This window comes from Tauraco erythrolophus, chromosome 8 (assembly GCF_009769465.1).
Source record: "Tauraco erythrolophus isolate bTauEry1 chromosome 8, bTauEry1.pri, whole genome shotgun sequence".
In the NCBI taxonomy this organism is placed as follows: Eukaryota; Metazoa; Chordata; class Aves; order Musophagiformes; family Musophagidae; genus Tauraco; species Tauraco erythrolophus.
Genome location: NC_141472.1, coordinates 22,280,480 through 22,303,257, shown reverse-complemented (window position 1 = coordinate 22,303,257; position 22,778 = coordinate 22,280,480). Strand labels below are relative to the sequence as shown.

The following is a 22,778-nucleotide window of genomic DNA, read 5'->3' as shown; positions in this document are numbered from 1 at the left end:
GTTGGGGATTTTTTCCTTTCTCTCTCTGAAACAGCTGCAGGCAAATGAAGCCTTAGTTACTGTGTTAAATTCTCTGAATACAGGAAAGGACAAAAATTGAGTCTCATTGAATTCCTTTTGCTGGCCCCAAGTACCAAATATTGCAACTGCACTGCACATAGAGGCTGCAAATTGCACTACGTTGTTTTTGGGGATGGGACTCAGCCACGTTTGAAGACTCATGATGTTCCCACATCAGCTTCCTTGAGGTTCACAAGTCTAGGTTCACAAGAGTCAGTGCTGCCTAAGAAGTACACTGGATGAGTGATTCCCTTAAACTTCCTGGCTGTGAAACATCCTTAGTCAGCCCACCTCACCGTGTGGTTATGCCAGTCAAGAATGGTCCGTGACAATTCCAATCGCCAGTCATGAATGGTCCGTGACCATTCCAATGGCCAGTCATGATAAGCATCTTTATACTTAATCCAGAGAGGGTTTTTTTTTCTCTGCAGTGGGTCTTGGGAAGGTAATGTTTGAATTAAAGCCTTGTTGCATAGTGGAAGAACCTGTCTCTGTGATGGGAAAGTTATGTAGGATTGGAGCCATAATGCTGACAGGGAGGATGTTCAAATCACACAGTCTCTCATCTATGTGTGGCTCAAATTTAAAAAGTATTTTACTATGAAATAGTGATAATCCTTATCTGTCATTCATGGAGGTAAAAGGGGAACTGCAAAACAGTTGCTTTTTTTGTTAGTTCTGGAACACTATCTCAGGTTAAAGCCACATCAGTTGGCAATTTAGAAATGCATGTATAAATTTGCATTCCTAAAATGTGCATGTTTTACCTGTGATGTCTGCTTTGTCAAACACTTCCTTTTTTATTGCATACATCTTTACACATAGGTTGCTGCACACGTAAAATACACACTTGTGTTCTGTTGAGTTATTGCACATTCAGCTTGTGGTTTTGCAGGGCAGTTGGTGTGCAGGAAACTTGTCATACTTACGCCTTATAGATGCAAGTTAGAACTTGATGCTTGAAGGAAAATAATAAAATTCTGTTCTTGTTTGGAGTGCAGTCCTGAAGAAGTGAAACTGCATTCCGAGCCATGAGCCCCTGAGTTTCCCAAACATACTTTATAGCCTATGGTTAATGTTGGAGTTCAGTAGCCCACATCGCTTATAACAAATTGAGCCAAGTAAATTAAATTAGATTTTTGCATGAAAAGAGATAATCCCTTCACATAGTTTGATATTGCAGAGAGAATAAGGCACGTCATCCATTTCGTGGTACCAGAGACTTTCATGGGATGTAATTGAAAAACAGATGCCTTTCTCAGAAATAGAATATTGATGTTCATATTTGTAAAGTAATTAATTCATTGACTGATAGAAGCAGAAGAAAAAGGAGGACAAAGTTTTTTAGATACTAGTCACATTCTAGCAAGATCGTAATTATCCTTGGGACTGTAATGAATGTGCATTTGTTGTTTTATTTTTGTAATAAAAAGTCACCAAATGCCTATGTGCTTTGCCCTCTGAAGTAATTTCCAGAATATGCAATAACAAGTAATCACACTATTTGCAAACGTATTTGGTGAAAAGGAGCTGTGCTTTGAAATGTATTGATTTGCTTGCTACAGTTATCGGTTTGAGTAATGTTAAAATTCTATGCAGTATATTTAATCATTACTCATTATTAGTGCAGTAATAATGTGCTAGGCATATCTACACATTTAGTATTAACAATTAGTGTCTTGTATTTCTTTCCTATCACAGGTGTAATCGTAAGTTTGAACTCATAAAAATTTTGAAGAAATATTCATTGAAGTAGACGTTGGTTATAAATCTTTATAACTACAGTATTCAGAGAGATAATAATGATTTCAGTGGCTTTATTTTCTGATAATGAAAGGCCTTGTAGATTACGGTTGTGTTGCATCTTCTCTCAAGAGTTCCTACAGGAGGTGCAAGTTTTCACTGCTGTTGCGAGGCCAAGAAAAACTCCCAGACAACATCAAATACTACTCATGTGCTTTTGGAAAGAGAGTACTTTTTTTTTTCTGTGCAAACCTTGCTTCAGTAGCTTGCGGGAACCGGGGAGAGGAACATTTCTCCTCTTGAGACACTTGGTATCTGTGCTTTGGCATCCAGCACCACAGTCTCTGAGAACATTAGGAAAAAAATAGTAGTAAGAGCTTTCATCTTTCTACCTGGGTGACTGAAGTGATTTGACTTTATGCAGTTTGGTTAAATTATCCAAAATGTAACTTTTAGGTTTCTTCATTCACACTGTAGATTGTATCAGATTCCCTCTTATCAGACTGTTCACATATTAAAACAAGTGCTGGGTAAGGATGTTCTGAATTACAATAAAATAGCTTTATTGGGCAAGTTGATGATCCGTGATCTGTTGCCAGCATGCAAACGCATCAGACTTTTACAGGCAGCATCTGCTTGAACTGTCTGGGGAAACAAAAGAACAGAAAACATCTTACATTGGAACAAAACCAGAGATTTAACTTGACGAAAGTGTAATTTTCTTCTATGTTTAGCCATTCTATGTGTTATTTAAAATTGAGTGCTCTTGTCATGTCAACACGTATATAATCACCTCTTAGTTCCTCATAATTAATTACTGAGAGGTAATTCAGGAAGGAAGGAAGAATTGTATGCCATGTTACGCTCTGTATTTTTATTGCTGTAAATGTATTTTACTTCTCAGTTGGTTTATTTAACGTTTTGATTTTTTTTATTATTTATTTTTGTTTTATTTTGTTTTGTTTAATTTCATTTTGTTTAATTTCATTGTTTCTCATATTGAATATTCAAGTCTTGCAGAACCTCTTACAACTTTTTAAAGACTCCACAGATGCAGATAGTGCTCACTCAACTCAAACATACAGTAAATGCTCTTTGTGAGAGCTCCCTTTGGGGAAAATTCAACTTCTTGATCTGTTCAGTTGCGAGGATCTCAGTAGAGTCATGCCAGAACTCTACACTCCAGAAAAAGCAGGGAAGACATGATGGTATAGTTTTATTGTTGTTAGGTTCCAGAAAATGACAGTCTTTCCAAAAAGACACAAATGCATTTTTTCCCAGATTTGTTGAGGAATTAGAGTGCTTGCTTGTTGATACCACCTGACTTTATTTGGAACATAAATAGCTAATATTTTCTAATGTTTTAAAGGTAAAACAGCGCTATGATTCAGGTTCCCATTCAGTGTGTTAATATTCACTGTAGGAAAAGACATTTGTGTATCCTCAATACTTACTGCCATTGCAATCTATCCATTGTTTATGCCGTGGTTCTGATTGATGCCCACAGAAGATGAAATCCTTTCCCAATGGCAAAAGTATGAGAATTTTCAGGGCACTCGAATTTCACCTGAAGTTTTGCTTTTTGTTTTGACAACATGCTTTAGTCATAGCTGCTTCTTTATTCTAATGTGTTCCTTCTGTTCATTCCTTCACCACCAGCTACTTGGCAGTTTTTATCCGTTCCTTGATATGCAGACTATTGTATGGCAGTGTGCCTTCTGTGGTAGACACAGTCCATCTTCAAAACATACCTTTTTTAAAGATTTGTATTGTATTTATTTCAGTTTCCTAGATTATATCCGTGGTTATTTTCTTGTTTTGTTTCCCCATGCCAAACGTCAATGCTCTTACCCACAGAGAATGATTTCTGTCAGTTCTTTTCTTTCATACTGTCCTGGTTTTAGCTGGGACAGTGTTAGCTCTTTTTTTTAGCAGCTAGAAGAGCTCCGTGTTTTGGTTTTACTCAGAGGCTCGCTCTGAGAAGAATGTTGATAGCAAGCTGATGTTTGTGGTTGGACATGAGACTCCAAGGACTTTTCAGTGTGCCGGAGTGCAGAAGCACGGCGGGATAAGGGGGGGGCATAGCCGGGACAAGGGGGCCATGATTCCCCTTGTGATTTGTGGTGGAATTTAGGATTGAGGGCCAAACTGGCCAATTAGTATTCCATATTATGCAGCGTCATGCCCAGTATAAAAGTGAGGGACAACCAGAAAGAAGGGCTTTTTGCGCTTTGGCTCTTTCGCCGCTTTTGCTCTTTTGCGCTTGCTGCGCTTTTGCTCTATTGCCTTTTTTTTTTCGTCTCTCTCCCAGTACTCCCACTCTCGGAGTACTATCTCTCTCTCTCTCTGCCCCTCTCTATTTCGGGGCCTCGCGTTCGTCCGGGATTGCAGCTTCGGGACGAGACGGGCTGCGGATAAGAGGGGGTAGTGAGCATCTACACTGTGTATTAGATAATCTGTATTAAATTGTTCTTATCTCAACCCACGGGTTTCCCGTTTCTCCTTTAATTCTCTCCCTCATTCCTGGGGGTGGAGGAGGGTGAGTGACCAGCTGTGTGGGTTTGGTTGCTGGAGCGGCCTAACCCATGACACATCCATATTTCATTACTATTCTACTTGAAATAATTATCCCTCTGCTAACCTTCTTGCTTTCTCACTTCTGTCCTCTTTGGCCCTCTTAAGTGTTTAGTGAATGGTGCTTGTGGGGTTGTTTGGGTTTTTTTTTTGAGAGAATACCCTATTTTTACCTTTGGGTATTTTGGTTTGCTTGTCTTTGTCTTCCTATTTGTCTCTCACTTTTCCTTTTTGCCTCTCATTTTTACTTTTTACTTCACTTTGTTACTCTTTTGATATTTTTCCCAATCTTGGCATTGTCTTGTCTTTCCTTTTCCTAAGATATTGCCTCCGACATTCATAACGCTCTTTTGTCCTATATCTGTCATTTACTGTTGCTCCTTTCAACTTCTTTTTCTCTGGATGTGTTAACTTATCCAGGAGATGCTTCTTTGCAAAGCTTATCCTAGAATATTCAACATAAGGTATTGGTTAAATCTTGCATTAAAAAAAAAAAAAATCCATTCCTCTTGATTTTCATGTGTGCCTTGATATTTTAATATTTCAGCTTTGTAGGTTTTTTGTTGTCTCTCATTGCATCACTAATTGCTTTGTTACACATTACTTGCACTGTTAGCATTTTTTGCCTTAAATTTATTTTACCTTCCTCCTTTCCCAGATTCCCTTGCTTATGTGAATCAATATTTTTCAAAGGGTATTTTCCACAGCCTGTCCAGTTGTTTCAAGAGATACATGAGTTTCAAGTTAGAGTCTTATAGGATTATTGGGACAAAGTCTTATTGGTATTATTGTCATTTAGTTCTGCAAAAGAGAGGGTTTATTTGAATTGCTGTCATGGGACTTTTTTTCTAAGGAATAAATTCTCCACGTTTATCATACCATGTTTGTTAGTCTTCAGTTATAAGCTACAGGGGTTCCTAAGTCATAGAATTATTTTTTTTTTAAAGCAGATAAAAATTCAAGTGTTTTGAAACAAAGCTTATTGGATGGAATAGGAGAGGGAACAAATAAATTCTATTCCACATATGGTCCTCATGCTCAGATGGCATATTACCTTAAATGATAACTCATTTTTAAAAAATGGTACTCTTACACATCTTGTACATTTCTTTACGCTTCAGCATTTATTCAGTCTATTGCTTCAGAATTTTTATAATGATCCTCCTAATGGTCCATTGGAAATGTGCCACCATTAACTAATTTATTCCCTCTAATAAGTATTCATTTCTGAAACAGACGGGTAGGGCTACCAGAATAATATCACTTCTTACAATACCATGAACCAGACTAAACTGAAAACAGTAAGTAAGGTTTGAGTAATAAAAAAATACAAATAAGGAATAATCCTTGTTTCCTGTTGAAAATGTGGAGTTTAAGTGCTTGCTTTTGTCAAGCGTAGTAATTGAATTCCATGTTCAGTACCAGCCATATCAAGCATATGGTAATAAACTTCTTTTATGGGGTTACTGTTAGGTTTATTTGTATTTCTGTAGAGCTTCCAGTAAGAAAAGGCTCTCCTCCATGAAACGGAAGGATAAGAAAATGTCTTCCTCTTCGAAAATAAGAGCTAAATTAGTCAGACAAAGAAATGAAGGTAAAGAAGATGGACAAGTGGCAAAACCACTTCTGCGGTTCTGTACACTAAGTCTCCCTTTGCATGGGAGTAATGTAGTGAAAACATTTTACTCTTGATGGAAAGAAGGGCCCCACAAAGCATGCCTCGGCCAGTTGGAAAATCACAGGTACCCTGTGTTAGTTACCTTGTGTGTCCAGGTCAGTATGAAGCCTGTTGGCAGACTGACCGTGGTATGGCAGAGGCAGGTCTCGGCAGGGGCGCAGAACTGTGGGACCAAGTTCTGTGTCAGAGTCCAAATTGTCTAGTTCTTCCCATGGTAGTCTTTCTCCGCTTCTTAAAAGAAACAGTTTGGGGCATCCCTCTAAGTCTTCCTCTTGCTGAGCCAACTTTTAGCTTTCCAAGAGTGGATCTGCTCCACCAGGCACTGTCTTCAGGCAGGTGTACTACTGAGGCCTCTTAAACTGGCTGATTAAAGTAGGAGTCTGAAACACATGCAATCCAGCACTTGCCCATAGAAATTTATGTGTCAGATTTTCACTTTCAGATTTTAACAGATATTTGACTTTCCCATACAACTCTACAAATATGCAGTGTAATTGCAGTATTTTAATATTCCAGCTATAGAGGTGTAGTGTCTAGACTACACCATATGTATTTCAGTCAAGCATGGAAGTATTACTGTCCCATTTTTATTTCTTTGGCAACTGGCGTTCTCCTGCTTTGCAAATTCACTGAGCAATGGTTTTAATAGAAAAGCAGAATACTACAGTAAAGATGTGAACTGGTTATAAATAAAAATTTCTACTATTACTTCCTCTGTTTCAATTGCTATTAATTTGCTAGTGCCTCTTTAGCTCTCTGAAACTTTTTTGAATAAATGAGATGACGACACATAATTATAATTGTTATGCGCATTATTTGTTTTGATGCTTGACCACTAGAATGCAAAGCTGTATGTTTTCACCTCCATCCAAAAATATTTCTGAAATAAAATACTTTTTTTCTGTCTCAATGAAGCCAGAAACTGAAACTGGAAACTGAAGAGTAAATGACAGAAATAAATGATGCCTTGTCAAGTCTTGAAAAAGGCTAATGAAACCTTGCAGCTGCCAAATCTGACTGAAACCAGTGGCCTGTGAATTGCAATGTTCAAGGGAAAAAGTTAAAGATAATCCAGATGTTTCCAAGCAGAACACTTTGCAATACTTCTTCATTTGTTTTCCTTCTGTCCATATGAACTAAAAAATTATGTAATTGAGATTTGTTTTAATACATTTTCTGAAGGTTATTATTTGACCTTCAAAATAGTTTAATGTGCTTAGCACGTTATTTCTGTCTGTACTCATTACTTTAAAGGTGACTTTTAATTTATCAGATATATACCATTTTGAAACATGGGATTGTTCATGTGAAGGAGGTTTCTTAGAAGGTTTCTTTTGACAGCCTCTTTATATTCTTCCTGAAGTGCTTTTCTTTGTATAAAGTGAGTCTTAAAAATCAAAAGGAGGTTTGTGCATAATTCTGGAACTGACTACCTTTTACCATTTATTTTTGCTCATTACTATGCTGGCTGATGAAATATTCTAAGCTATAGTCTTGTGAATAAATCTTGATTTAAGCGTGTTTTAAAGAGGTAGTTGATATTTTGTTCAGTTGTGGATTTGCATTTGTTTTGCAGCTGAGCCCATGTCTCATTGTTAATCTACTAAGACACCTATTTAGTGGCAGCAAAATAAATAAATCATCATGTAAAATCACAAGCAAAAGGGAACAAATGTGTATTTATGTGTTACAAGACATACAGCCTTCCTTCTCTTCTGAGAAAGTGTGAAAATAGATACCCAATTTGTATTTTACTAGATTACAACTCTATTACAAAAAGAAAAGCTTAAAAAGTGGATTGGTACCCTTGACCTTTTCAAGTAATTAGCATCTTGCTGTCTCTTAGTTATGTTTGTCTGTTTAACTTTCAGCTCAATATAAATTTATAATATGCTGTTGGATTCTGTCCAGACTTCTGTAACTGTGTACAGCCTGTGGAAAAGAAAGAGCATCCGTTCCAGTAAAGGGGGAAATATCAGATAACTCTGTCTCTGTAATTAAAAGATAGTAAAATACTTAACCAAGAAGAATATTTTTGTTTCAGCAGTGAGGCGGTAATGTCTTCGGTTCTGCTTCCTCTTAACCAATACTTTTTCCCTCAGTAGGTTTGATCTTGGTTTAAAGCAGCATATCCACGTTAGAATTAAAGCACTTACACATTATTTGAATAGATATATGCCTTTGATATTGAACTTGTATATTAACGGTTCTGAACTAGTTACACAAGGAAAACAGTCCTTTCAGAGAAAAGGGAGGGGGAGGGGAAGAGGAGAAACTAGAAGTGAATCAGGTGCCAGTGAGAAGGTACCTCGAAAGTGAATTTTCCTAGGATGTACTGTACCCTTCATTCTCACAGAATAAAGGTATTTTTTACTGGTGCACACTAATAGTATAGTTAGAGTTCTATGATCTGGCATTAGTCTGTTCCCTTGCCTGAGAAAAGTTTATGCGACTGTGCTGGGCTCTAAGAAGCTAAAGATAATGTGAGGAGCTATCACCTTTTCCAACTGTCTCATATGCTGTGATTTTGTCCATACAGTCTCAGCATATGGTTTATGCCTTGTAGGCTGGATAGGCATGGGAATGCCTTACTTATAGATCTAGTTCATAGAATCATAGAATAGTTTGGGTTGAAAGGGACCTTAAAGGTCATCTAGTTCCAGCCCCGCTGTGGGCAGAGACAAATTCCACTAGACCAGGTTGCTCAAAGCCTCATCCAACCTGGCCTTGAACATTTCCAGGGATGGGGCATCCACAGCTCCTCTGGGCAACCCGTTGCAATGTTTCACTGCCCTCCTTGTAAAACATTTCTTCCTTAGATCTAATGTAAATCTACCCTTTTCTGTTTAAAGCCATTGCCCCTTTTCCTATCACTACATGCCCTTGTGAAAAATCCCTCTCCGGGTTTCTGGTGGGCCCCCTTTAGATACCGGAAGGCTGCAGTAAGATCTCCCCAGAGCCTTTTCTTTTCCAGGCTGAGCAGCCCCAACTGTCTCAACCTGCATTCATAGGAGAGGTGCTTCAGCCCTCGGATCATCTTTGTGGCCCTCCTCTGGACCTGCTCCAACAGCTCCATGTCCTTCTTGTGCTGGGCATTCCAGAGCTGAATGCAGTATTCCAGGTGGCGTCTCACGAGAGCAGATTAGAGGGGCAGAATCACCTCCCTAGACCTGCTGTCCACGTTTCTTTGAATGCAGCCCAGGGTACGGTTGACTTTCTTGGTTGAAAGTGCACATTGCCAGCTCATGTTGAGCTTCTCATCGACCAGCACCCCCAAGTCCTTCTCCTCAGAGCTGCTCTCAATCCATTCTCTGCCCAGCCTGTATTTGTGCTTGGGATTGCCCTGACCCGTGTGCAGGACCTTGCACTTGGCCTTGTTGAACTTCATGCGGTTTGAACAGGCCCTGTCAAGCCTGTCCAAGGTCCCTCTGGATGGCATCCCTTCTCCAGTGTGTTGACCACACCACACAGCTTGGTGTCATCAGCAAACTTGCTAAGGGCGCACTCGATCCTACTGTCCATGTTGCTGACAAAGATATTAAACAGCACTGACTCCAATACCAACCAATAGCACTGGCCCCACTACTGACCCCTGAGGAACACAGCTCATCACTGGCCTCCACTTGGACACCGAGCTGTTGACCACAACTCTTTGAGTGCAAACTTTCAGTCAATTCCTTATCCACCGAGTGGTCCATCCGTCAAATCCGTGTCTCTCCCGTTTAGAGACAAGGATGTTGTGTGTGACAGTATCAAATGCTTTGCACAAGTCCAGGTAGATGACATCAGTTGCTCTTCCCTTATCCACCAAAGCTGTAACCTCATCATAGAAGGCCACCAGATTTGTCAGACACGATTTACCCTTAGTGAAGCCATATTGGCTGTCACCAATCACCTCCTTATTTTCCATTTGCCTTAGCATAGTTTCCAGGAAGATCTGCTCCATGATCTTGCCAGGCACAGAGGTGAGACTGACTGGCCTGTAGTTCCCTGGGTCTTCTTTTTTCCCCTTTTTAAAGATGGAAGCTATGTTTCCCTTTTTCCAGTCATTGGGAACTTCACTAGATTGCCACAACTTCTGAAATATGATGGATAGTGGCTTAGCAACTTCATCTGCCAGTTCCCTCAGGACCCACGGATGCACCTCATCAGGTCCCATGGACTTGTGCACCTTCAGGTTCCTTAGATGGTCTTGAACTTGATCTTTTCCTGCAGTGGACAGTTCTTTATTCTCCCATTCCATGCTTTTGTGTTCTGTGACTTGGGCGGTGTAGCTAGAGCACTTGCCAGTGAAGACTGAGGCAAAAAAGTCATTGAGTACTTCAGCCTTCTCCATATCTTAGGTAGCCCGATCTCTCATTACCTTACTGAGAGGGCCCACATTTTCCCTAGATCTCTTTTTATCACTGCCATTCCTTTTCTTGTTGCCCTTGATGTCTCTGGCCAGATTTAATTCTATTTAATTCTTTAGCTTTCCTAACTTGATCTCTGGTTGCTCAGAGAATTTCTCTTTATTCCTCCCAGGCTGCCTGTCCTTGCTTCCACCCTCTGTAGGCATCCTTTTTGTGCTTAAGTTTGTCCAGGAGCTCCTTGTTCATCCATACAGGCCTCCTGGTGTTTTTGCCTGACTTCCTCTTTGTTGGGATGCACTGCTCCTGAGCTTGGAGGAGGTGATCCTTGAATATTAGCCAGCTTTCTTGGGCCCATCTTCCCTCCAGGGCCTTATCCCATGGGACTCTACCAAGCAGATTCCTGAAGAGGCCAAAGTCTACTCTCCTGAAATCCACAGTAGTGTGCTTGCTGTGCCTCCTCCTCACTGCCCTAAGAATCTTGAACTCCACCATTTCATGATCACTGCAGCCAAGGCTGTCCTTGATTTTCGCATTCCCCACTGGCCCCTCTTTGTTGGTGAGAACGAGGTCCAGCATAGCACCTCTCCTTGTTGGTTCCTCTATCGCTTGGAGAAGGAAGTTAAGAATACTTAAGGGAGACTGGTGCCCAGCATGGTCAAGACTTGCACAATTCTAGGTGTTTTGAGGAAAGGATGTTCAATTGCCTTTGGAGCCCCCCTAGATCAGCTCAGTGGGCAGACAATTCCTTTAGGCCTGGAACCATTTTGCCCAAATCCCATGCTTCTGACATTGCTTCCAATTTTGTTGTAGATTCTGGTCTCTTGAGGCAATGTACTGCTGTGGTTCCCAACCATGGAGGCCTCAAGCAGCAGCATTCAGATTGATTACAGCTTTCCACTGACCTAAAAAGCAATTTCAAAGGCTGATCTCCATATACACAGAGGATTTTGTGCTGATTCTCCACTCCTGCAGACACCTAAAGTCCAGAGTTTCTATCTTAACCTCACAGAGCTCAATTTAGTACCCTGCTTCCTGCTAATTGGACTTTGGTGAAACACATTACTGGAAGTCAGTCAAACTTGAGTAGACTTTTGTAGGAGACAGATGAATGGGAGAGTGTTCGGGATCTCAATTTTTCATTCAGATCAGTAGAAACCTCTTAGTGATTTGAATGGGCCACAAACTGAGTGCATTAGGAAATCTTCTGAGCCCCGTCGAGAGTTGCCTGGTTATTTTTGGAGGATTACCCAAGGTTAGGATGCTCTGGAGTGGTAGGACTTTAAACTTGCATGAGAGTTTATCAGGTATTAATTAATGTCAATTATTCACGTATTTTAATAGAAACCATATGTTTTACATAACCCTTTGTAGGGAAATCTCATCACTATGCATTATTGACTCTCTGCTTTTTCTATTAAGTTTTAATTAGGTTATTGAAATATGTGTGAATGATTTAATTTTGTGTAAAAACTGTCTGTGTTTAAACCCAAGCAACTGTCAACAGAACTATTGTCTCTTCAGTTTGCTAGAAAAATATTTCACAACATGCATGTACAGGGCTGTGATTGCTGGAGCCTGTTTATGGTGACAGGTGTTGGATGCTCATCTGCTAATTTCTCGTTAGGAACAATGTGGTAGGCTGATGATGCAGTTTGGTCATTGGAGGCCCTGTCTTGATTTCTGTTTGTAAAACATATGGCTATGTTTACTGAAATAGTTTAAACAATAGTAGATGTGTTTTCAATTTTTTTAAATTTGTCATGGAGGTATTTTAAGATGAAAATACTTGTTTTCTCATTGCCAACAAATATCTGTTATCTGTGATCTGTAATTAGGCTCACAACTTAGCGTAAAAGACGAATGGTACTCGCTGAGCTGCATCATTGGCCTTATTGTGGTAAAATGACCAATTTTGTTTTACCAGCTGTGACTTTGGAGGCAGGCTGAATGACAGGGAACACATAAAGCTTGACAGATTAAAATATTTCCAGCACATAACTGTGTGTGTATCGTTCAGAATTCAGCAGCAGTTCTTGCTTGATAAGCTTGCTAATGTCTTCATGTTCTGTGGAACATTGTGCTCCTGTATGGGGTGTCTTGTACAGGCTCAATCCTGCAGTCTTCACTGAAGCAAAACTCCCAGTGAAAAACAGCATCAGTATGGAAAGCACTGAATACAAGGGTAGAAAAGCTCCTCACAAGAGCAATGCATCTGCCTAAAGAAATAGAGCATGTAGTTCTGTGACTAATTATGAATTATAGAAAGAACTGAAGGGAAAAAGAGACAAAGTTGGGAAATAAGTGGTTGATTACGCATCTTGCATCAGAAGAGGACGTTTTTGAAAGACAAGCCCAATTATACCCACTTTTTTCAGTAATATTCATATCTACTTCTCACAATTTCCATCACTTGTAGTAGAAAATAATATTGTCCTTCAGCTTCTTATGTATGTGGCAAGGACAATTGAAAGGTTGCACACAGAGCATTCTAATTTTATATGAAAAGAGTAGAATAAGTTATGTCAGCAAGTTAACAAGAGGTAGCTTTTCAGTTTTTCTATGAATGTGTTCTGAGTGCTGTAGAAAGAGCCAGATGTTGGTGAAATGCAATGATGTTGGCTGATGCAAGTATACAAAAGCCATAGAACTCCATGTGTTGGATTTAATGTAGTCTGGAATCACAAATGGCCCTAGTTTGAGCTGAAGTGGTGGGGCAAGCATTGCCTCTCTGTGGTTTAGCATCTGATAATGTATGTGAGTTGTTTTACTTTTTAATGTGATATGAATTGCAGATATCTTAATTGATTATTAATTTCAAATTGCAAAAGACTTAGTGTGCTCACAAAAAAGCTTAAAGCAAGTTACCCTTGCATATCTGGCTTTTCGTGTTATCCTAGAACTTGAGTTTGCAGAAATCCACCTCTGCAGATACCGTGGAATCCATGGTGTTTTCTGTTGTCACCATGAAACAGTTTTTGTTGTCTTAGGTAAAGCGAAGGTAGGAAGCTGACCCTCTTATGCCTCTTTCTGGAAATCTTTTATGGACATGATGCCAGAAAAGGGGGAGATGATTTTTTACTTTGATGAAAGATGTTACTTAACTACAAGGGGAACCAATGTACTTTACAGATGCTCATGAATTAAGTTTCTGATCATGCTTATCAGCTCAATTTTATAGATAGGGTACCTGAAGCATCAATTTAGTGACTTAGGTACAAAGGACCACTGGTTTGATGTTTTTACTGCAGAGGCACCTAAGAATAGCATAGTATCTTCTGTCAACAAATACGAAAGTATTAAGCTCAAGAAAATATCTATAGAATTATAGGTTCCTTGGTGCTGTTGATTTGGTACATGGCATGCTCAACCACCTCTAAACCAGCAGGTATCAGTAAGAGCTTAGTAATTTGTCAGTCAAAACATGTTTTGTGTGGTTAAAAACATGACTTCGTCCATTAATCATTAACCCACAAATGACTAAATGTATTTCTTGAATGACATCTGTGCTGCTGGTCTGTTCTTTCATTATGAAATCCCACCTGTTCCATCATGACATCTGCAACTAATGTAGACATTTCTGTGTCTTTTTTTGAAGAGTTCTTTATGAGATTATTAATAGAGCCTCCAAACCACATGCTTTTTGTAAGCACCATTGTTACCACCATAGAAAGACTTTAAGAACAGTGCGAACAGAAAAGGCAAAACTACATATTTCATGAATAGTAACTGAGCTTTTGAAAAAGCAAATTACTTTGCAGTTAAATTCAATATTTCACAGCAAGTATTCAGTAGACAGTGCTGGTATCATTCTAAAAAGAAATACACTTTACTTCACAGTACGATTAAAGGTGGTCTTATCAGAATGCAGATTGTCAAATAGAGTACCGTTCCTGCAAAATAAAGACTAAAACTGTATACTAACCCCATCTGGCTATCCCTTAAAGCTGTTTGCAGAGCTCATGCGTGTGGCATGTGTGGACTGATAACCATTTTCATTATGGAGAAAGAGGTTTTACATTTCTTGATACAGGGTTTTTTTTGTGGAAGTATTTCTAAAATACTTTTCTATGGGTTTTTTTATGCTTGTAAAAAATCAGATTTTGTGATGGACATGAACATACGAGTGCTAAATGGAAGACAACCCTGAAATGTTATTGTCACTGAAAATAACTGATGATTTTTTTTTCCTAATGATAAATTTGGTAAGTGATGCACTTCTCAAACATTCTGGATTTCTTCATGAAGAAAATTGTGTTTGTTGAGTCTTCTGTAACAAAAGAGAAAAGTAATAACATATTCATCTCAGAAAACATGTCAGCCTGCAGTGAAATTAGATGACTGCATTTGTTTTGGATAGATACAAATGAACAAAAATGTTCCATCTATTACAAAGCCAGGTTGTAATTTTTTTTTCAAAACAATTTTGTTTAGATTTTTGCGACTAATTGTTAAATGGAACTACTCTTTGAATGAATATGCATGAATAATTTGAGACTACTTAGCAGATCAGCATGAATTTGTGTTGTTTATGCTGTTTGCCTTTCTGTTTTGTGAGATGTTTCCAAGCAGTGTCATGCTGTGGAATGTGGCCCTGGTATAAATGAAGCGATTCATGACACAATCCAGAATGTTACTGAGTGTTTCTGTTGTAGAATAAGTCTTTTTGTGATTTTTTTTTTCTGCCAGTTCAGTAATATGTGACCCTTTGCACTGAGGCCTCAAATGCAGCAAAGTAGAAATCATTAATGTTTCATAACACGCAAGTTTAATCTCAAGAAATCAAATAGACTTCAGTACTGATCAAATCTTAAATTGCACAAGAAACCTCTGGAAAATAATACAGTATAATATAGTATGTGATTCATGAACACTTCCTGCTACAGGTTGGTCCACTTAAATTTGACCCGCTTAAAGTATGGGCCACTTAATATGACCTATGGCCTTGCTCTGTATGTTCATGTAATTTAACTGTAGCAATCAGAAAGGAAAGTAATTATATGCCAACTAACATGGAACCCATCAGAGTTTAAAAGATTATTCTTATACAAGACTGTCTTACTACGTAATGTAAAAATACTGTCCACTAAATGTCACTTTAAAAATAACATCTATTTTTAATAGTTTTAGAGTTTACAGTGTCATCCAAACTGAATACAGATTGAAATCCAGACTTAAAATCTTACAGATTGTTGATAGTTTGGTAGTTCTTATGAGGAAGATATCCATCCTTTAAAAAGTTTGGGCCAGAGTCAGTGGAGTAAAGGGCTAAAGTGGTGTGATGGCTAGGTTAATATTCCAGTTTCAGTTGATCCTTCCTGAGTCAGATTGAATTGAAAGAGAAATGTTGGGAAGTGCACTGTGAGCTATACTGACTACCTACTTCAAAGGTATTGACATAAAAGGAGAAGGACATGAAAAGAGGAGAACTGTCAGTGAATAAGCAGAAAAAAAGAAAACACAACAGGCTTCTGAAGGGGACACACAGACATTTTGAGCATTACTTTCTCAATCATCATTTTCTCCCTGGTGGAACCAGTATCATCTTTGTTGACTGTCCGTGAGATAGTTCCAGTAAATATCAACATTTTAAAACCCCAAACTTTGTATTTTTTCAGAAATCCTCCTCCTACTTTGCTACATCCTGAAAAATGGTGCAGAGGATTCAACCACTTCATTTCACAGTGAGTTTTATTTTCTTTTAAAAAGAGCTTATTCAGCAAGGCCTACATGCGTCAATCTGAAAGCAGAATTTGTTTTATGAAGTTGTTGATTTTGCAGGTTTTTAACTTCGGTTTTCTTTCATAGACTCTAGACCGTGCTTCGCTTTTTGAAAGCTATACAGCACAGTTTGTTCTTCTCATGTAATTGCTTCACAGCTTCTCCAAACTCCTTAGTTGATTTGCTTCTTGACTTTGATGGACCTGGGACAGATTTATAAATATACCTGATTTCCTTGATGGTTTTGCAGTGAAATTTTGTGTCAAGGAGAAAAAAGGGTTCATGAAAATGATTGCTGGTCAATTTAGTGTAAGAATTTGAAAGACAAGAAAGAAAATATTTGTCTTTTTCCACTTTACTAATATTCAGTAGATTGTATACCCAATATACGTAATTCAGCACCAGTTGTACCAAGAGTTATGTTATGTAGATGGTACCAACTTTCTGGATACGGCTGTCACTGAACTAAAATATGCTTTTGCTTTACTTTTTTACAGTGAAAATAAGAAATCGCAATTTAGTAGTTGCTAGAATTATATACAAAAATTTTACAGCTACTTTAATGAGTGATTTTTAGGGTTCTTCAAGATTTCATTGTGACCTATTGCAGCCTAAACTGTGTAACATTGGGATTAATATTACTAAACTCTTGCAAAGTTTACACTGTTAAAATAACCAAATACTTTGAATATTGCTCCTCAATATTGACTTTTCAAAATAGGTCTGAAAATATGCACATCTGCATTTTGAATCTGTTTTGTTCCTTAGTGTATCTAGTTTGCTGTGGAGGAGTACGATATCCTTACCCGATACCTTTTTCAGTCAGTTGTCTAATAGTGTCTTCCCATTTTAGAAGAAGTTAAAAATAGAAGGACTTATGCCAATTTTATTAATAATTCATGAAAAATATTCTCATTTACTATACTGATCTTTAATCAGACAGGAAGGTGAGGTACACTGTAATGGTTGGCCGACAGAGGAAGGGCATTACTGTCATTGCTGCAATGTAACTCAGAATCTCTTCCAGTGTAGGTAGTGGAAGTACATTCTTCTAGAGCAGATTGACCCAAGTTCTGTTTCTCCATAATACATGTCCTTGATTACGCAGCAGTGTACATTGTGATCTATGGTGGAATCAATGTTTAATTATGAAAGTCACTGGGTAGTGGATGAATTCCATTCTATTATAAACATTCTCTTTACAGTATTTATGGACTGTAGCCTGTATTCTGGGGGACTCTAGCACTGGTGGGTTATACTCCACTTGTCCTTTAGAGTGTTGGTGCACCTGGTAAATAAGATTACGTTCCTTTCTAAGAAACATTGTGCATTAACCTTCAACATTGTTATACGGGTATTTCTTTCTTGGCATCTTCCTTTTTAGAAGTCTCTACTGAGCTTGCGAACAATACAAAACCCTAAGTTTAACATTTCTTAACATTTATTCAGTCCTTTAGTTCAGCATGCACTATTCATAAAAGAAGTCAGATGTTAGTACTTCATGGCTGTACTTGGTTTTAATCTTGTCCTTTGGGTTTTTGATATCTTCAAATTGTATATTTTTAATCACATTGATTTTTAATTGCTTTTGGTTAATTACTTCCTCTCACCAGCAACATCTACAGGTTCTCAGATCTTGCTTTTCATTTTCATAGTAATATGCACAATGAAGTAGGGAAATATGCTCATATGCAGTCTCTTAACATGGAGAAATGCAACAATTGTAATAAATATGCTGGGTTTATAGAAAAGAAAAAGAAAACACTGAAATGGAATTCTCTGTGACATTGCTTCATTCTCAGGCGTGTTAGTAAAGTTGTTATGATGCAGAGGTTACAAGATTTTTTTTTTTTGAGGCTTGGATTTACATTAGTGGATTTTCTAGAAAAAATTAAATAATGAAACATTGGATCATACAACTGCAAACCTTTTAGCCATTACTGGTAATTGGCTCATTTATATGCGTTAGTTATGCATTTGTTGATGCCCACCTTGTGACAGCTTAGTTATGATAAATTAAAAGCAGCGATTGTATAAATTCCGTACTGCCTTTTATCCATATGTTAGGACCTTGCCTGATGTTTCTGTCACCCTTGTGATGAGTGGTTAGCTTTTGAATAATTTCATTATCTACCTCCTTCCTGATGGCTAACATAATTTGCATAACAAGCTTATCTGGTTCAAGTTGTGGGCCAGACCTGGGTACTGACAAAAACTGAGCATGCAGCTTTGGCTAAGCATACTTTTGACTTGACTTCTGTTTATACAATAATTTTATTTATGCCAAGATTGCTAAACCTGGTCATTGTAGCTTTTTTTTCATCTCCCATTCTCTTCCCTTGAAATGCCACTGTCTCAAGTGGCATTTTCATATAAGTGTTCTCTCACATATTATAGTGATTTACAACATACCTGAGCTGGAATTTTCAATGCACTTTTGTAGGTAACTCTTTAAATTGTTAAAATAGTAATCATGCATTTTTTAGAAATAAAGTCTGTATTTTTAGCTATGATTCTACTGACCCAAGAGATATGATTTTATAGCAGCATTTTAAAGTTAGATGCATTATTTACGAAATCTGAATGGAGAAAGGGTCAAGGTAGTTCTCAGATTGTTGAATTTATGTTTCTATTCCCACATTGTGTAGCTTGACTTGAGATGAAGACTGTAATGTGTTGTCCTCATAAGGATTTTTACAATGAGACAGCTAATCTGAGTTAGATATTTTGTTTTAAAAAAATATAGACAAGACACAATTTCAGCTAAGCCTTCTCTGGCAGCAGCCTGATTTTGTATTTGGTATCTACTGAGATACATGCAGCACATATATACTTTTAAAAGATCAGTAAAATTCTATATATGCCTATTTATCTGTATTACTGTAATTGTCCATGAAGAACTTGCTGCTCCGCTTATGATGTGAGAAAGAATTAATTATCTGTTTATTTTTGTCTGCATATTAATAAGGTTTACCATTCCTATAAGGCAAGGTAAACAACCACATCAGTTGTTGCAGGATTTGCTCCTAAAGACAATATACTTTTACCTGTGTTTGTTACTATGTTGAAGTAAAATACCAGTTTTGAAGAGTTCACTTTATTCATTGCCCAGGAATGTTTATGAAGCTTTTTTTTTTTTTTTTTTTGGATAGCTACAGCATAGACATTGTTCTCTTAAGATAAGAGTTCGTATCCACCACCATTTTAGACATACAGCGCTTCAGAATTCGTTCATAAAATCATACAGGCTGTGTGTTAAAATGAATAAAAACCCCCTATTCACTACAATTATCTCACATGCTGCAAATAATTTTCTTGGCAGTTTAAACCTTGACTAATCTCTAAGGGTAGATAGAAGAGTTAGTATGTTCTTGGAGCAGAAGGATACAATAACCTTTATTTACTTTACATCACAAAATGGTGATTTTAATTAAAATGAGCAATGGTATCTCCAGGGACAGACATTCTCCTTTTAAATTTATTTAACCAATGATTAGCTATTATGGTTCTTTGAATTAATTAGTCATTCTTGAGCTGGAGGGAATTAGAGAATTAAGAAATTCAGGAAGTACTAAAGTCAAAATGTGAAGTTACAGGATTTATGGTCACATTTGTCATCAGAATGTAACTTTTATTTTAGCAATGACATTACAAATACAATACAAATATATTTTTTTGTCTTGATAAGCTTTATTTTTTTACTCAATTTAAACACAGCCTTGCAAGCTGAATTTCGTAATGATGAGTCTACATTCAGAGTTATTAAATTAATAGATCATCTAGATTATATAGGTTTTGAGTGCTCTATTTAGATTTAACTTCTCTGAATGCAGATCAAATTTTTTCACAACCTAAGCAATTGTTTAGTAACACTCTGTTCATATTACATAAAGAACATTTTACTGTTTCTGTCACTGAGAACATGATATGTGTTTGACATAACACATTAATTTCAGTGTCTAAGAAGCTAAAGAGGTTTGCAAATGTCAGAAAGATACAAATTGTGATGTGTAAGGTTACCACCAAACCTGTAAGTTTTCTCATTTTATTCATTGATGTAGACTCTGTCTACAAATGAACTTGAAATATTATAGTACCTGACAAAAGATCTCCACCATTTTTGAGTATTGCATGAGATGTTTTTATAGAGATGAATGGGCATATGTGATGGATACAATTATCTTCAGCTTTCCAATGAGCAGTTGTAAAAAACTGCAGGTTTAGGTAGAGGTGAGAAACTCCCATGCAGGTTTGAAGTCCTGACCCTGTAATGAATTGTACTGGATTTTACAAATGTCATGGTGTCAAGATCATTCACTCAGTAGAGTATAATGTTGAGTTCCTGACCATTAGTGATAAGCACTCATTCTTCCCTTGGTTCCCAAGGCTTGTGGATTCTTTGGCTTGCTATTCTCAACCGTAAACACTAACAGTAGTAAGTATAGTATAATGAGAAATATATGTATCCATGGTGGAGTGACAAGTCTATTTGGGAAGCATTGGCAATTCTAGGAATAGTGTGCTGCACAGAAGATTATAATATCAGAAAAAGCATGTGAAATAGTTGTCTGATGAGACAGTTTCCTTACTCCCTTCTTCAAGCTCCTGTTGTTATTAAGTGCCAGTACTTCAGTTTCTCACGTAGTCTCTGCCTATTGCTTTTTCACTGGGTTGCTTTTTAAGCCTAATTTGAAGCTTAGATGCTTCTGGAGCTCTAACATTATTACCATTTATTGGAAGGAAAGCCTTTTGTAATAGCTGTTTGCCATCTCTCTGCTTTACTTGAAAGGAAATGTAAAGGCAGGATATTACCACCTGTTACTACATGGTTTTCACTTCCATAATATCTGGTAAAAGACTGAGCATGGCAGAAGGCTGAAGACAGTGAGACAGAAGTGGGAGACATGAACACTAAGATGCAGGGTGGGAAAGAAGGAAGATGGCAGGAGCAAAGAGAAGTAAAATATATCTGTGCTGATCTTGTAGTAGTTTGTTTTTAGGAGTGGACTTACTCCTTCCAGTTGAATTATTCTAGTTCTCAGAGAACGGATGTTCTAGATGATCCAGGTTTGTTCGGTATGCATTTTTGATGGTATGAGAGGCAGAAGTATGGAAGTAGGAAAGCAGTAAAAATTGGAGTTGCAAAAAGTATAAACCAAATAACAATCCAGCATTTCTGCCTGATAATAGTACTTCTGCATTGGACTGGTGAAGCAACAGGCGAATAGTAATGCCTTATTCCTGTCAGGAGGTTTTTAAGTCATCTGTACTTGTAGAATAGAGGCAAGAGTTCAATTCCTCCTTTTACAGCTGAAGAAACTGAGACAAAGGGCACCTTGCTCAAAGTCACTCAATAATCAATGAGTGGAATGAAGGAGCCCAGCATACTTTGAGATTAAGGGAAACTCCAGGAAGCACAGATGCACCTGCTGGCCTCTTGTGGGCCATGGGGTACAGGTCAGGTCTGGCACGCAGTAATGGGGAGAATGTTGTTACTGCCTGTGGACTGCCAACTAGTAGAACTAACCTGATCTCATCTGCACAGGTGTTTCTGAATTACTTCAAATGAAGATGTCATAGCATGGCTGGATTTGGGGTTTCACAGCAAAGGGCATCAGGCAGTTAGCTTAACAGTCTATAAGGGAGAAACTTTTCCCAGCTGCTCTGTGACTGTGGCATAGTGGATCTACAATTGTCTTTTTAGTTCTGTCCTTATTTACTGGAAGATAGGAAAGAATAACACCAAAGCAAATAAAAATATCTCTGTCCTTAGCTGCCCTTCCAGCTATGACACAAAACGTAGAACAAATAAACTGTCAGTATCAGACTATGCTTTCTTTATCTCCTACCTGATCTATGCTCCAGCTGCCTCAAATCAGCTGCATGCTATAGTGTCAAAGGAATACCTAAGGGAGAGTGTTACAAATGCAAAACGTACAGTTTCTAATAAAAAGCTTCAGTTGTAAAAGGTTCTGAAGGCTCTTTGTGTTCCTGGGTCTTTAAGGACAGGCCAGAGAAATAGAGCAGACCCATTCCTGGTAAACGGCTAGAAACCCCCAGTTTCATCATACAATAAATAAATGTATTTGGTGTTTTTGAGATGCTCCCAAGAATTGTTCTGGCTGAATTTCTGTTGTCTCTGGTAAAATTCTAAGGGTTTCAACATGAGCAAAGTCTGACCCATTCTAAGAGCTGCAAGAGGTGCCATTCCATAGAGTTTCCATTGTTTGTTCTCTAAACCAGGTATATGAGCCATAATAAATTGTTGTGTCTACTCACCCCAAAGGAGGCTGGGAAACCTGTGGTAATTTTTGAAGCTTTAGAAGAAGTAAAGCTATTTACTACACCTAATTTTACAATTTCAGTGGGAGTGAACCTTTGTTACATTTCAGATGTGTGCTCTAAATTACTCTATATGGTGCTCGATGTTAAAAATTAAACTAAAAGAAGATTTATTAAGAAAACAAGTGCTGAGGACATTTCAGTGTTAGAGTATTTCTCTCATTTTTAGGGAAGATAGTAATTTATGGCATTTGCTACCAAAAGGCAGATCAATAAAGATATAAATGTGTTCTGACCATCAGAATTTATGTTATGCATGTGATGATTGAGTACTTTGTCATAAATTTAGTCTTTCATCCTGATATCTGATT

At 37.8% G+C, this 22,778-nt stretch overlaps 1 protein-coding gene across 1 annotated transcript in view; it reads left to right on the top strand.

The window, feature by feature from the left end:
- Positions 1 to 22,778, top strand: part of MYO3B (myosin IIIB) — a 197,707-nt gene that overhangs the window by 34,988 nt on the left and 139,941 nt on the right. Inside the window, 1 exon segment of the mRNA XM_086615897.1 lies at positions 16,023 to 16,088. Within this exon segment, the coding sequence (XP_086472023.1) occupies positions 16,023 to 16,088 (66 nt within the window).